Source organism: Camellia sinensis, chromosome 1, assembly GCF_055761805.1.
Source record: "Camellia sinensis isolate YWXY chromosome 1, ASM5576180v1, whole genome shotgun sequence".
NCBI lineage: Eukaryota > Viridiplantae > Streptophyta > Magnoliopsida > Ericales > Theaceae > Camellia > Camellia sinensis.
Window position 1 is genome coordinate 237126382 of NC_138961.1, and position 12738 is coordinate 237139119.

Sequence of the window (12738 nt, forward strand, 5' to 3'; positions counted from 1 at the left end):
CTTGTTTGGTTTGTATTTGAGAAATATGTTTTGAGATAAAAAGTACAAAAAAAATTTTGGTTTGATTTTTTGTCAAAAGATGTTTTGAAAAATTATTTTGAGAGAGAGTTTTGAAAAAAATGATTGATTTGATGCGTATGAGAGAGAGATTTGTTTGGAAAATTTATAAACCAAACAAGTTTTTAAAAAAAATTTTAAAAAAATTTGTTTAGTTTAATTACTTTTAAAAACTTATTTGTAAAGAATTTTTTCCAAAATTTTTTAAGAAACCAAACAAGTCCAAAATCTACGTATACAGGTTTGATAAAATATTTGGGTCCTAGCATTACTCTTCTGGTATGAGATGCAACCCAGCACACGCAGAAACACACACACACGGGGTTGAGGACACTACGCTCCCTCCATGGCAGCCCTATGCTGCGCTTCAGTTGTTCCTTCTTCTCAAATATCCAAACCCCTCAATCCAAACACAAATCCCCTACCCCTCCCCCCAATTTTCCCCATTCCCAAACCCTTTCTTAGTCCCATTCCCTCTCTTCGCTCTCCCAAAACTCGACCTACGAATTCAGCAGCATCGTCATCCTCCACCGAGGTTGAAGATGATCAGAAAGAAAACCAAGTATCGATGAGCATCGACGCTCTCCAACGCTTCGTCGACTTGAACCTGGGCAACTGGATCGGTTCTTTTTACGTCAGTATTTATTTTACAATACGCTCATATGTGTGTGTATTTGTTCATATGAAGCATTTATTTGAATTCTTACTATTTTGATTCGCGTTTATTTGATTGATTCTCAGCAATTTGATCCTGACGGGAATTTGTTGCATAAATTGAGTACGAAGCTCGCGGTAAGCTCTTACGGCGAAGATGAACTCCTTAGTTTAATTCAAACGTAAGCTTCATCAAACACATGCACATCTAGGTCATATATATATATATATATATATATTTTTAAGTAATGTGCAGCAAGTATGTGCGGGTGTGTATTAGAGATAAATGTAGGCGTGTTTGTTTGCCCAATTGTTGTGAATTTTATTGCAACAATGTTATGTTATTTGATTATCACATTTTAATTTGCAATGAGAATTTGTAGTTTAATTGGGATCAGAATGAAATTTCTGTTCCATTAAAATTAAGTTGAAGGACTCTTTACCGTATACTATTCCCCTTTATGATACAATTCGATAGTGAATGAATCTGTATAATATTCCCAATAGGGTTGGCTTTATGCTTTGATGAAATGTTATGTTTTAAATTTTCATTGCATTTGTGGTGATGGTTGCCATTTTTTTGCATGGAATTCTGTTAGTTTTTGCTTTAATTTTGGACAAGACTGTGTAAAAGACTAACAAAAATTCAATTTCAATGGGACCTTCAGACATGCCTATTGTGCCTGCACTCCGCCAGTGCCGTTGGGTTTCTATGTTTGACACGGCAAGATTAAGTAGATATTGTTCGGATGTAATCCTTGAAATAGCATTTATGTTTGCAATAACATTAATGTATATATACATATGATGAGATGCAGTCCAGCCTTTATCTAGTAAGCATTTTTTAATTCTTTGAATCAATGAATCTGAAGTGTTTGGGACATAATTAATAAAAGTATAAGTTTGTAGATTACATATGTTTCAAAGGAAAGTAAAATAACAAAATGAATCTATCAATTACATTGGATATATTCAAATTGACAAACTAATTGAATTGTTACCTTGAAAGAAAAGGTTGTGGGATATTTTTAGGTATACCCTTTTCCAACAATTGAAAGCATTCTAATGTTAATATCACTGCAAGAATTGATAATATTAGCCTTTTGCTTTAATGTCTACCTGTGCGAAGTAGCTTAATGTGCTTGACTTCTTTAGGTTATACATCAAACAACCGCCATCGACCACTTCAATATCAGGAGATGCATTTGAGCCGGAATGGGCAGAGTACAAAATCAAGGAAACCAACATGTTTACTGTAGACAAATATCAGCAGGTGAGTTCCTTCAATACTTCAAGGATTTGTTGTTCTCTTTGGCAAATTTTCCCTGGGAAAAAAACTTTTGCCATAATTTGCATGGTTTCTTTGTTTCTTGTTGAATATCCATCGTGAGTAGTTTGCAGATTGGTTTTTTCCCCAATGAAAAGGCCTTTGCACTGCGGTACCAGACAGCTGGCATGTTAGAAACTGTATTAAGGCAAGGTGTGCTAGGTGAAGATGACACTGGAGAAGAATCGCCCAAGTGAGTGTTTTTTTTACTAAAATAGTTTGTCGATGCATGAATTGATAATTTGGTAACAGTAAAAATAGTGACTCACCATATCATACTTCTAACCACTAATAGTCTGTACTATCATACTTCGTACCACTAATGAGTTTTGTGGCCTCCATTGGCTAATGCAAGTGGTTACATTTCACCATTTATCTTATAGACTGCTTCAATGCTTTTGTTCTACCTAGCAGACGGCAAGCGATCAATTTGGAGAGAGAGAACATAATTTCAAATTTCGCACATCATTATATCACTTTTGACAGAAGAAAAAGAAGATTAATGGTTTTATAGTTCTCGTGGAGTACTCTGTGAATTTATGTCTCACCCCCAGTTCAAATAAATTGCCCTTTCATGTATTTGAAGCTCTCATTGCACTTATAGCTGCCATTATTTCACTATATTTTCTTTTTTATCTTTTTTTATTTTTCCATGCAGAAACCTGAAGCTTCCCTCTCGTTGGCCTTCTATAGTATGTGAGAATTGCCTTTATTCGCTGGAGAAAGATATGCGAGCAAGAGCATTCCATATTTTGGATCCAAAAGGGATTGTAGAAATGCTTCTTATCTTCCTTGAAGAAAGAGGTTGTGGGGTGCTTATTCCTCCTTCCTTGGACAATTCTACGGTAAAATTCATATAATTCATTCGCTGAAATTTTTTCTTCAGGTTAATCTTCATTCCATTTAGACAATTGCCACTACATGGTATACTATATTGTCCTCAAAAGTATGACGTTTACAGTATTATATTTCTTGTTTGGTTGCAGGACAATACAAACAGGATAATACCATATCTTGGTAAATGGAAAGGTCATTCTATAACAAAGCGCAGTGGTGTTTATGGAGCAACAATTGCTGAAGCTGAGACAATTACTGTGCTTGAAATTAATGATGAGGGTCAGTTAATCCAGGTTTGTGGCAGTTTTTGCAATTAATCCTTCTTAGGTAATGTTTGGTTCGTTGGAAATTGAAATGAAGATGGAATGGAATGATCATTCTATCACAATGTCCTTTCCCATGTTTAGTTTACTAAAAAAAAAATGATGAAAAATACATTGCAAATGGAATTATCATTAACCATTGTAAGTGAATGGTCATTCCATAGGGAGGTTATGGAATGAGCTTTCCATTCCATTTTACTTTCATTCTAGTGAACCAAACGTAGCATTAGAGGAAAAGGTGAATTGACTTTTCATGAAATGGAGACTGGAGAATGCAAGAGAATTCTTGGCTGATGATGGAACATGTTCCTTTTAACTCATCAACAACTATTCTGCATGCTGTTCCAAAGCCGTGGAAAATTTTAGATTTTATTTGTTTTCATTTCCTTTAGTTAGTCGGCTGCACTTATAACATTGTTTTTTCTGTCACTCAGAAGCATGCTACGAATTGATGGTCAGGGTAGAATTCCAGGGAAATCTTTAATTGGAGGAGGCATAACACTGTTCACTCTAGACATTGGTTTGAAAAAAGAAAAAAAAAACACTGGTTTTCCATATGACAAAATTCCTCTTGCTGATCTTTGTAGAACTGTCATTTCCTCCATTGATCAATTAGTTGCTTTTATAGATTTGTATAGGTTTGCAGTTGAATCAATATTTGTAGGACTATTTATTTTTCTTAATTTCCAATTTCAAAAGAAAATGTAGGATTCACCAACTTTAACATGCTAACTTGTACATATCCGCCATTTAGTCTGTGTATAGTTCTCTTTGTTTCCTTGTGGGATGGCTTGGTTGAAACTTGGGATTCATAAAATAAAAATCCGTTATTTTGGCATGAAACGATTAGTAAATTGAACACATGATTGGTAGAAATATTAACATAAATGAAAAACAATAAGTGCCCTAGTGCATGTACCACATGTAGCTTTCCTCCATCTCTCAGTCACTTAACACTTTTTGTCTTGTGCTTGGGGGATGAATTAAGTTTGTTGCTCCTAGTCAAATTGAGTGACTGGAGGATTGGATTGTTTAGTGTATCCCTCTGTTCTTAATTTCATGTAACATGTCATATTCTGAGTTTCTCTTCTTTTTTCTACTTCTTCCTCATCTGTCTTTTTTCTATTTTTAATTAAAACAGGATATAACCTCTACATCTAGCGGAGATTATGTCACAACTAATGTACACTGGACCGGTACCATATCCAACAACTTGGTCAAATTTGATGGTGGCTTCCAGGTGACCTTATTACCTGGGGGCATGTACATGGGATGCCCATCTGATGTGGCGAAGAGTGTTGCAGAATCCAAGTCATTCCATTTGGAGTTCTGTTGGCTTGAGTCACCTGGCAAGAGACAGAGACTGGTTCGCACTTATGATGTCGAGGGCTTAGCCGTCTCTTCGACTTATTTTTTTGAGACCAAATTGTGAGTGCCCCCTGTATCTTACTGTACATTTATTTATTTATTTTTGAATGTCTTGGAAATGTTATGCATACGTTTTCCTTCTGAACTGTATCATTTAGTTGAGTGATCAGATTGAGAAATTAATTTGCATTCCATTTTTCACATTACATAATGGAATCTCAGGTGCTTCGGTAGTCGACCTTACACAAATTGAGTGTTTGCATCAAAGAATTGCAAGCACAAAGATGTTAAACAAAATAGAGAGGGATTATCAGTATTCCTCTTGCACGAATAACCCATAGGAAAATCATGTTGCTTGATTACGAACCTCCACAAATGCATGCAATGCCAACCCGTCAATGGTTGAGATTAATTTTGATATTATGTGGGGGTGGTCAAAGAAATTTAATAAAATTTTTAATTTAAATGTAAGGTCCAAAAAACGTTAAGGGCAAAAAAATTTAGTTGGAAATATTACCATGTTTGGTTTCAGAAAATTGAGTTCATTTTTCAAAATCTTGAGTTTTTCTATTTTTTGTATTTTTAGTGAATTTTTTTAATATTTTATGTAAACTTTTTTATTTTTTAAATATACTTAATCTAAATATATTTAAAAAATATAATATTTGTGAAAAAAAACTTAAAAAAATTTACCAAATATAAAAAAATGCAAAAATTTAATATATTTTTATATTTGTTGTATTTAATGAATTTTTCTAAAGAAATTTGTACAAATTTTTGCTTTTTAAGTATATTAAGATTAAGTGAATTTAAAAATTAAGAAAAAAATTATTAAAATATTTAAAACAATTACAAGGGTCTAGAATGTGAGCTTGTTTTGGAGGCCAATTTATATTAAAACAAAAAACAAAAAAACAAACACAAAAAACTGAGAGAATGTTCACATCAAATTGAGTATACACATTATATAATACCATATATATATATACACATATTTTTCTTAAGAAATCACAACCATCAATATAAGTATTTATGTCTGTAAAAACCAATCATATATAAATAAGGTAATGTTAAGATGATATGATTTTACTATCACATTTAATTGAAATTTTTTTTGATATACCATGTAAAATTCTTGTAACCTACTTACTGAAAACATTCAAAAATATATATATATATATTCCAACCGAATTGAAATTTTCTTTCTTTTTAAAAAATAATTTGTAAATAATTACTACAATAAGAGGGTGAATCGACCACAACGCACAAATTGAAAGTCAGTTGCTTTGTGGGAGCTTGTCAATGCCAATTTATGGATGGGAAGGAATCGGTTCACATGCATGGTTTGGATTTGACGGTCAGAGTATTGTTCAAAAAGAGGAGGAAGTGATAGGTCACTCATGAAGCATCTTCAATTTAGATCTTCTTTGGCACGTGAATCTTTTCAGAATGGAAAAGACGAATGAAAGGGTGACAAGTGAAAAGGTGATAGCTTTGGCTTGGAAGGAGTTTTGCCAAACATGAAAGAGAAATGTGTTTTGAAATTTGTGGTGGAATTAATTTTTGAAAATTCCATCCAACCAAAGACTTCACATGAAGGGGTGAAATTATGATTAAACCAAACACAGCCTTACTTTTTTCATATAAAAAAATTACTGCCTTCAAAATAATTATAAGCATAGCCAACAAGTTTTTTCTCGTTTGTTTTGTTCACTAGAAGTTAGTGAATAGAAGGTAATATATAAAAGTTATAGAATATGCCGCTTTACATGATAAATACAAACAATAATTACATCAACAAAAAATACCCAAAATGGCGTGAAAGGGCATAAGTCTTTAGATTTGTTTTCATTAAAGCTTGAGAGGTTAAAATGAGAGTAAAATTATGTTAATATAAAATTGTAATTTGAAAAAAAAAAACAAAAAAAAAAAAACAAAGCAGGAGTCCCAAAAAGAAAAAAGAAAAAGGGCAGGGGTGTGATTACATTTGCTTGCTTTGTGTCTGTCGCATTCGCCTATCTGGGGACGAGGTTGAAAGTATTTTTTTTTTTAAAACTTTATTTTAAGTTATATTATTTATATATATATATATATATATTTTTAAAAAAAATTAAAAATCAATTTTTAACCTAATTTTCAAAACTAGCCTTTGGCTTAATTTGGGATCATGGTTAGGGTAAATTACACATACACCCTTGAGATTTAAGTTTACTAAATATTATCTTTTGACGTTTGAAAAATTACACTAATTCTCTGTTATTGTAATTATTTAGACGGAATGAAAATATTGAATTCACTCTCTCTTTTCTTGCTTTGTTTTACTCTTTTTTTAAAATTTTGTTTTGTTTGTTTGTTTGTTTTTTTTTCCTTTTCTTTATTTTATTATTATTATTATTTTTCAATGTAATTTTTTTTGTTTTCTATTAAGAGATGTTGTCTTTTATATAAATAGTAGTTTATGAAATGAGATTATTAATCACATGGTGAGAATATAATTTCTAAAATATTAAAAAGTAAGATATAATTGAATCAAATCTCAAGAGTGTCAGCCTAATTTACCCTCATGATTAAAAGTTAAATTTTAAATTTTAATTTATTTTGAGTCTTAGGTCTCGTTTGGCAAGTTAACATTTTAGTTAAAAAGTCAAAAAGTTATTAAAAAAGCCAAAAAAAACCTATAACCTATACCAAAAAGTCAAAGATTTTTTTTTTCTGTACTTTTTGCACATTTTTTCGTAAAAAGTCAAAAAGTCGCTTCAGACATACTAATTTTTTTTAACTCATATTTTAGCTCAAAAAGTAAAAAGTTACTAAGGGGTTGTCTAGGATGACCTAAATAAGTGCACTTTTTGTCTTTTTACGAAAAAATGTACAGAAAAATAAAGAGATAATGTGATGAAAAAAAGATAAAAAGATAGATTATTTTGCAATTGTCAAACTTGGTCTAAATAGCATGTTCCTGAACGAGACCTTATTATTCTTTTATTTTTTTACATATTTTTTTTAAAAAAAAATTAAAAGTCCAATTTCTAACCAATTTTCCACACAGAAAATCAGAATGATCGAATCTGAATTTTGGGTTCGAGCTAACAATGGTGTCTGTACTGATACTTTCATGGAAATTATGGCGAAAATTGGATGGAGGAGATGGCGGCCTCGACGAAGGATATTGGAATGCCAAGCTCCAACGCCTCGCCCCAACGGCTTCGATGGGTTCATCCTTCACTCCTGACAAAATTGTCAATGCCGCGTCTCATCTCTCTGTCCTGTGAGTTCATTGCTTTCAAAAATCAATTCACTTTTGTGTATGTTGATAAAAAGAGTGTTTCGTTTCACTTGCTTTGCTGCTATTAATTGATGCATAAGTCTTCGGATTTCTTTTCATTAAATGGGTCTGTTTGACTCTCTTTTTGCCTTATTGTCGACCCAATATAGTGCATGCTTGTGTGTCTATATATATTCATATTGTACAGTGGAGAGACAGAGAGAGAGAGAGAGGGAGAGGGGACAGATGAGAATTGGGTTGAAGAAGTTTTGCTTCGATTCTTTCCGCAATTAAAGGCTCAGCAGAACTCAAATTCTATATATATATATATATAGAGAGAGAGAGAGAGAGAGAGAAGATTTACAGTGAAATCGCCATGAAAGACAGAGCTTCCAAGGTCTCAGCACCTCCACGCCCTACGATTACACTCCCGCCTCGCTCCTCCATCGATACCCTCTTCACTGGCGTGGTCGGTTTAAGCCCTGGTCCTCTAACCCTCGTCTCCAACTTCTTCTCTGAGACTTACGCCGACTCTGGCTGCCGCTCTTTCTCTCAGCTCCTCGCCGCCGCCATAGCTTCGCCGGTCGCCGCCACAAAGATGCCCAGCAGCTTTTTAGCCGATAATTCGCCCAAGGAAGTGAATTCTGAAAGTGGCTGGGATCGAAATTTAGGGTTTAAGCAGAATCGGCCGGTGAATTTGGTGCTCGCTCATTCTCCTATGTTCATGATTCCTCCTGTGTCGAGTCCTGGTTTTCTTAACTCACCCGCTTTCTTCTCGCCTCTTCAGGTGAATTTCTAAAATTTTATGAAATTGTTGGTGGAAGTGTTTTGTTTTTATGTTTAACGATATGCATGAAATATCATAAATTGGAAACAATTTTATTTTTGTGGCTGTCAGATTCATAGATTGATGGAGTAAAATGTTTATAAGCTCGAAAACCAAGTTTTTTATGCATAATTTTTGCAGAATAGGCTCTGGTGTGTTCAAGCTAAAAACAACTGTGATTTTGCTACAACAATAGATTGGTGCTATATGCAGGGCCTGTATAGTGTACATGTGTAGTTGTGCCTGTGTTAATGCATCCATGCTCACAAGGGCTTGTTTTCTGACATTCAATTCTTTACTCTCATCATTTGGCACTGCTTGAAAAAATATTGAGGTTTAGTTTCCACTTGGATAAGTGGCGACCCAATCAAGATTTGAAATTGCTTTGCTATCAACATTATGAGGGCCTTTGGTTATTATAGGAACTGGTCAGTGTGATTCAGGGGATCATCTAATATTGACAGATTATGCAACTAATGCCTATACATATACATGTTTATAATTTTTCTTTTTTCCCTGGAGATTAAAGCTTTAGTTTTTTGTTTTTTTGTTTTTTTGTTTGATGTGAGATTTTACACTGTTTGATCTGAAAACATCTGCAGTGAGCTATTGCTTTGACATTGTGGAAAGTGTTAGTATATAGAATTATTGAAAAAATGCAGAAAATAAAATATAAGTTGTATTCCAGAAAATCTTGAAGATACCCATGATTTATTATAATACCCATACCTGGCATACAAAACATTGTTTCACATCGGAAGATGAGAAACTGATGCAATTTGACCTACGTTCAAATCTGTGGATTTTGTGATGGTTGCAGTTTCTTGGTTTTACTTATCAATGTTCCTTTCTGTATAGGATTCCTTACTTATGAAAACTTCATATATGATGCACATATTGGTAGCCAAAGGCTTTCTTTACCTCTTTTAATGTAGAAGAAGTTCATGAGATTCACCCCTCTTAACTAAATGCAATTTATAAATCAAAAGATTTGAATTTGGAATTCAGATGTCCATCTAGGTAATTTCTTCTTGATATGTTTTCACTTCTGTTTTTTATTTTATTATTATTATTATTATTTTTAATGTACATGCTTTTTGAATTCCATGCAGAGCCCCTTTGGAATGACCCACCAGCAGGCTCTGGCACAAGTTACAGCTCAGGCTGCATTATCTCAATCTTATATGCACGTCCAAGCAGAAAATCAACCTTCTTCACTAGCAGCTTCTGCAGAATCTTTAAGCCACCATCAATCACGTGCTTCCAAAACAACAATACAACAAAAGGTGCACAGCGTGATATCAGAACCCGAAAGTTCCATAATGGAATCGTCAGAGGTTTCTCAATCCGATGGGAAATCACTACCTCCCGTTGCTGTTGACAAATCTGCAAATGATGGCTACAACTGGCGAAAATATGGGCAGAAACAGGTCAAAGCTAGTGAATATCCTCGAAGCTACTATAAATGTACACATCTCAATTGCCCTGCCAAGAAGAAGGTTGAGCGTAATCTTGATGGACAGATAATTGAGATTATCTACAATGGCCACCACAATCATGAACTTCCACATTCTAATAAACTTGCAAAAGATACTATTGATATGAACCCAAGACTGGACTCTCGGGTGAGGTCTGAACTTGGTTTGCAGGGTGAGACAGAAATGAACAGGCCAAATGAACCAGCATCAAGTGATTGTGTAGAAACAAGTGATGAAACAAGACTAGATGAGGAAAATAATGACGAACCAAATCCCAAGAAAAGGCAAGTTTGACTCCTAGTAATTCTTCTTGAAGTGAATACTTTTCTCTTATCTTCCTATTTTCTTATCTAGATTGCGTTGTAGTACAGGAACACAGAGGTTGGTACATCTGCGCCGACTTCGTCACATAGAATGGTCACAAAACCTAGAAATGTTGTGAAGACAAAGAGTGAAGTTGATCATTTGGACGATGGGTACAAGTGGCGAAAATATGGGCAGAAAATGGTCAAGGGAAATCCTCATCCAAGGTGGTATATGTTGGTCTTAATATTACCTATTTATACCATATCATCAAGAATGATCTATGCTATGATAATTTTACAGGAGACCTAAAATCCTTTTCATTTTCGTTTCTTATGTTTTTCTTTGATGAATTGCATCGTGATTCATGCTAGTTGATTATGTGATTCTTTTTGCCATATAATTTTCAATCACAAATTTTATTATTCCGACTTTGTTGGCCTCTTGATGGAATAGATGGTGTATGGCCTTACTGTTTAATTGACAGTAATTATGTGCAGTAAGCTGTTGGAATGTGTCCCACATTGTTTGAAGTTGCCTCATCTATATTGGTTATAAGACTCAAATTTTCCTCTCCTTAAGACCTGGGTTTTAAAAAAATTGTGGGCTAGGTTTTTCAATTTGGTATCAGAGCTTGGTTGGCCCTGTGACTGGTGTGCCTTACACATCGCCTAGAGTTGTCCCATTTGTGCTAGTTATAAGGTTTCCGTTCCCTTTCCTTAGTGTTTGGGTTTTAAGGAGAAGTGTGGATTAAGTTTTTCGATTTGGTATCAGAACTTGGTTGGGCGTGTTACTGGTGTGTTGTTTGTTTGGGCAGTGTATGCTGTGGTCCAGGAAGGTGATTGGTGAGTTAGAATGTGTCCTACATCGCCTGGAGTTTCCCCATTTGTGCTAATTATAAGGTTTCAGTTTCTCTCTCCTTAATACCTGGATTTTAAGGAGAAAGTGTAGACTAGGCTTTTCAATTTGATATTAGAGCTTGGTTGGGCCTGTAACTGGTGTGCCGTTTGTCCGACTAGTGTATGTTGTGGTCCAGGAGGGTAACTGGTGTGCCAGGTGTGTTGGAATGTGTCCCACATCGCCTGGCGTTGTCCCATCTGTGCTAGTTATAAGGTTTCAGTTTTCCTCTCCTTAATATCTGGTTTTAAGAAAAAGTGTGGGCTGGGCTTTTCAATTCGAGGGGTGTTAAATATAGTAACTATATATTCTATCTATCATATATACCACCATATTATGTTCAGTACCATATTTAGGATTACCATATTTAGGTTTCTCTCCTCTTTATATAAAAGAGTCTTGTATACATTGTTGCATAATTATTCAATACAATATTGAATATACACATCACACAATATTCTCTTTCTCCCTCTTCTAGATATTGTAACATAACCAGTTCTGAGAATCATTTGGGAAAGAAATTTATTGCAGTCTGTGATGTTGGAAATTTTTGTTATCTATATTTTATTGCTTAAGAGCTGCTCATGTTCTCATTTGCATTTACTTTTTGTGCGACCAAAATATTATAAACAAATAGAAAAAAGAGAAATAGTTAAGTTACTATGAGAATCATCTCTGATGCTTTGGATTCTATCTGCTGCAGGAGTTACTACAAATGCACTAGTGCTGGATGCAACGTTCGTAAGCATGTCGAGAGGGCTTCAACGGACCCCAAAGCTGTCGTAACCACATACGAAGGGGAACATAACCATGATATCCCTGCAGCTAGAAAAGGACTAGTTACAACACAGCAAATAGTGATGCATTGAAGTTAAAACCACAGAAGGTGGTGGCTAAGAAGCCTGCTCTACTTGAAGAAATAAATTTTGGAAACAAAGATCAAATATCAGTTATTTACAGCTAAAAGAAGAGAAAATCACAGCCATAAACTCCTATGGAGGATTGGATTTGAACTGACCTGCCGCTTCACATGCACAGGTTAGTAATAATGAAGAGAGAAATTATCTGAAAGGCCATTGAGCATTTTATGATGATTCCTGTGTGTACAGTGAATGCATGAAGTGCCATATGCATCTGCACTTCATTATCTTCTGTATATGGCAAATCAGAGCTGGTTTGTATGTGTATTGTTCATAGTTTGTGATAGGATATAATGTTTGAATGTGATGTTTTATTTGGAATTTTAGCTTGAGATTGTTTGTTTTCATAATCCATCTGGATAATTTACTTGGTTATGATATTACTTACAATTTCAATGGGGGGTTGTGATCTATAAGTGAGTTCTTCCGGCATTATCTTTTGTATTATGTAAGTGATGAACTGAAGTAGCACTGCTTGCCCAA

The 12738-nt window shown here is 34.3% G+C and overlaps 1 protein-coding gene and 1 pseudogene across 4 annotated transcripts; both read left to right on the forward strand.

Moving 5' to 3' along the window:
• The first annotated feature begins 298 nt into the window (after positions 1 to 298).
• Positions 299 to 8468, forward strand: LOC114296534 (uncharacterized). 3 transcript variants are annotated; one of them, XM_028240831.2, is made up of 8 exons: positions 299 to 691; positions 799 to 893; positions 1867 to 1984; positions 2113 to 2231; positions 2697 to 2883; positions 3025 to 3168; positions 4340 to 4626; positions 7616 to 8468. In XM_028240831.2, exons 1-8 carry the CDS (start codon positions 404 to 406, stop codon positions 7626 to 7628), a joined length of 1251 nt encoding a protein of 416 aa, XP_028096632.2. In that variant the 5' UTR covers positions 299 to 403; the 3' UTR covers positions 7629 to 8468. The 3 variants fall into 3 exon arrangements, with proteins under 3 accessions (XP_028096632.2, XP_028096631.2, XP_082755256.1); XM_028240830.2 differs by lacking the exon at positions 7616 to 8468 and adding an exon at positions 4789 to 4833; XM_082899130.1 differs by lacking the exon at positions 7616 to 8468 and having other exon boundaries at positions 4340 to 4772.
• LOC114296533 (putative WRKY transcription factor 4) lies at positions 8208 to 12651 on the forward strand (annotated as a pseudogene). Its single transcript, XR_014346730.1, has 4 exons — positions 8208 to 8618; positions 9770 to 10419; positions 10507 to 10665; positions 12039 to 12651. The product of XR_014346730.1 is annotated as a putative WRKY transcription factor 4 (transcript).
• Positions 12652 to 12738: the final 87 nt, after the last annotated feature.

Excerpts from the sequence above, each read along its gene's own strand:
- LOC114296534 (XM_028240830.2), top strand. The coding sequence starts at position 404 with ATGGCAGCCCTATGCTGCGCTTCAGTTGTTCCTTCTTCTCAAATATCC. Across the intron at positions 894-1,866 it reads CTCCTTAGTTTAATTCAAAC|GTTATACATCAAACAACCGC; the intron begins GTAAGCTTCATC and ends TGACTTCTTTAG. Across the intron at positions 2,884-3,024 it reads CTTCCTTGGACAATTCTACG|GACAATACAAACAGGATAAT; the intron begins GTAAAATTCATA and ends GTTTGGTTGCAG.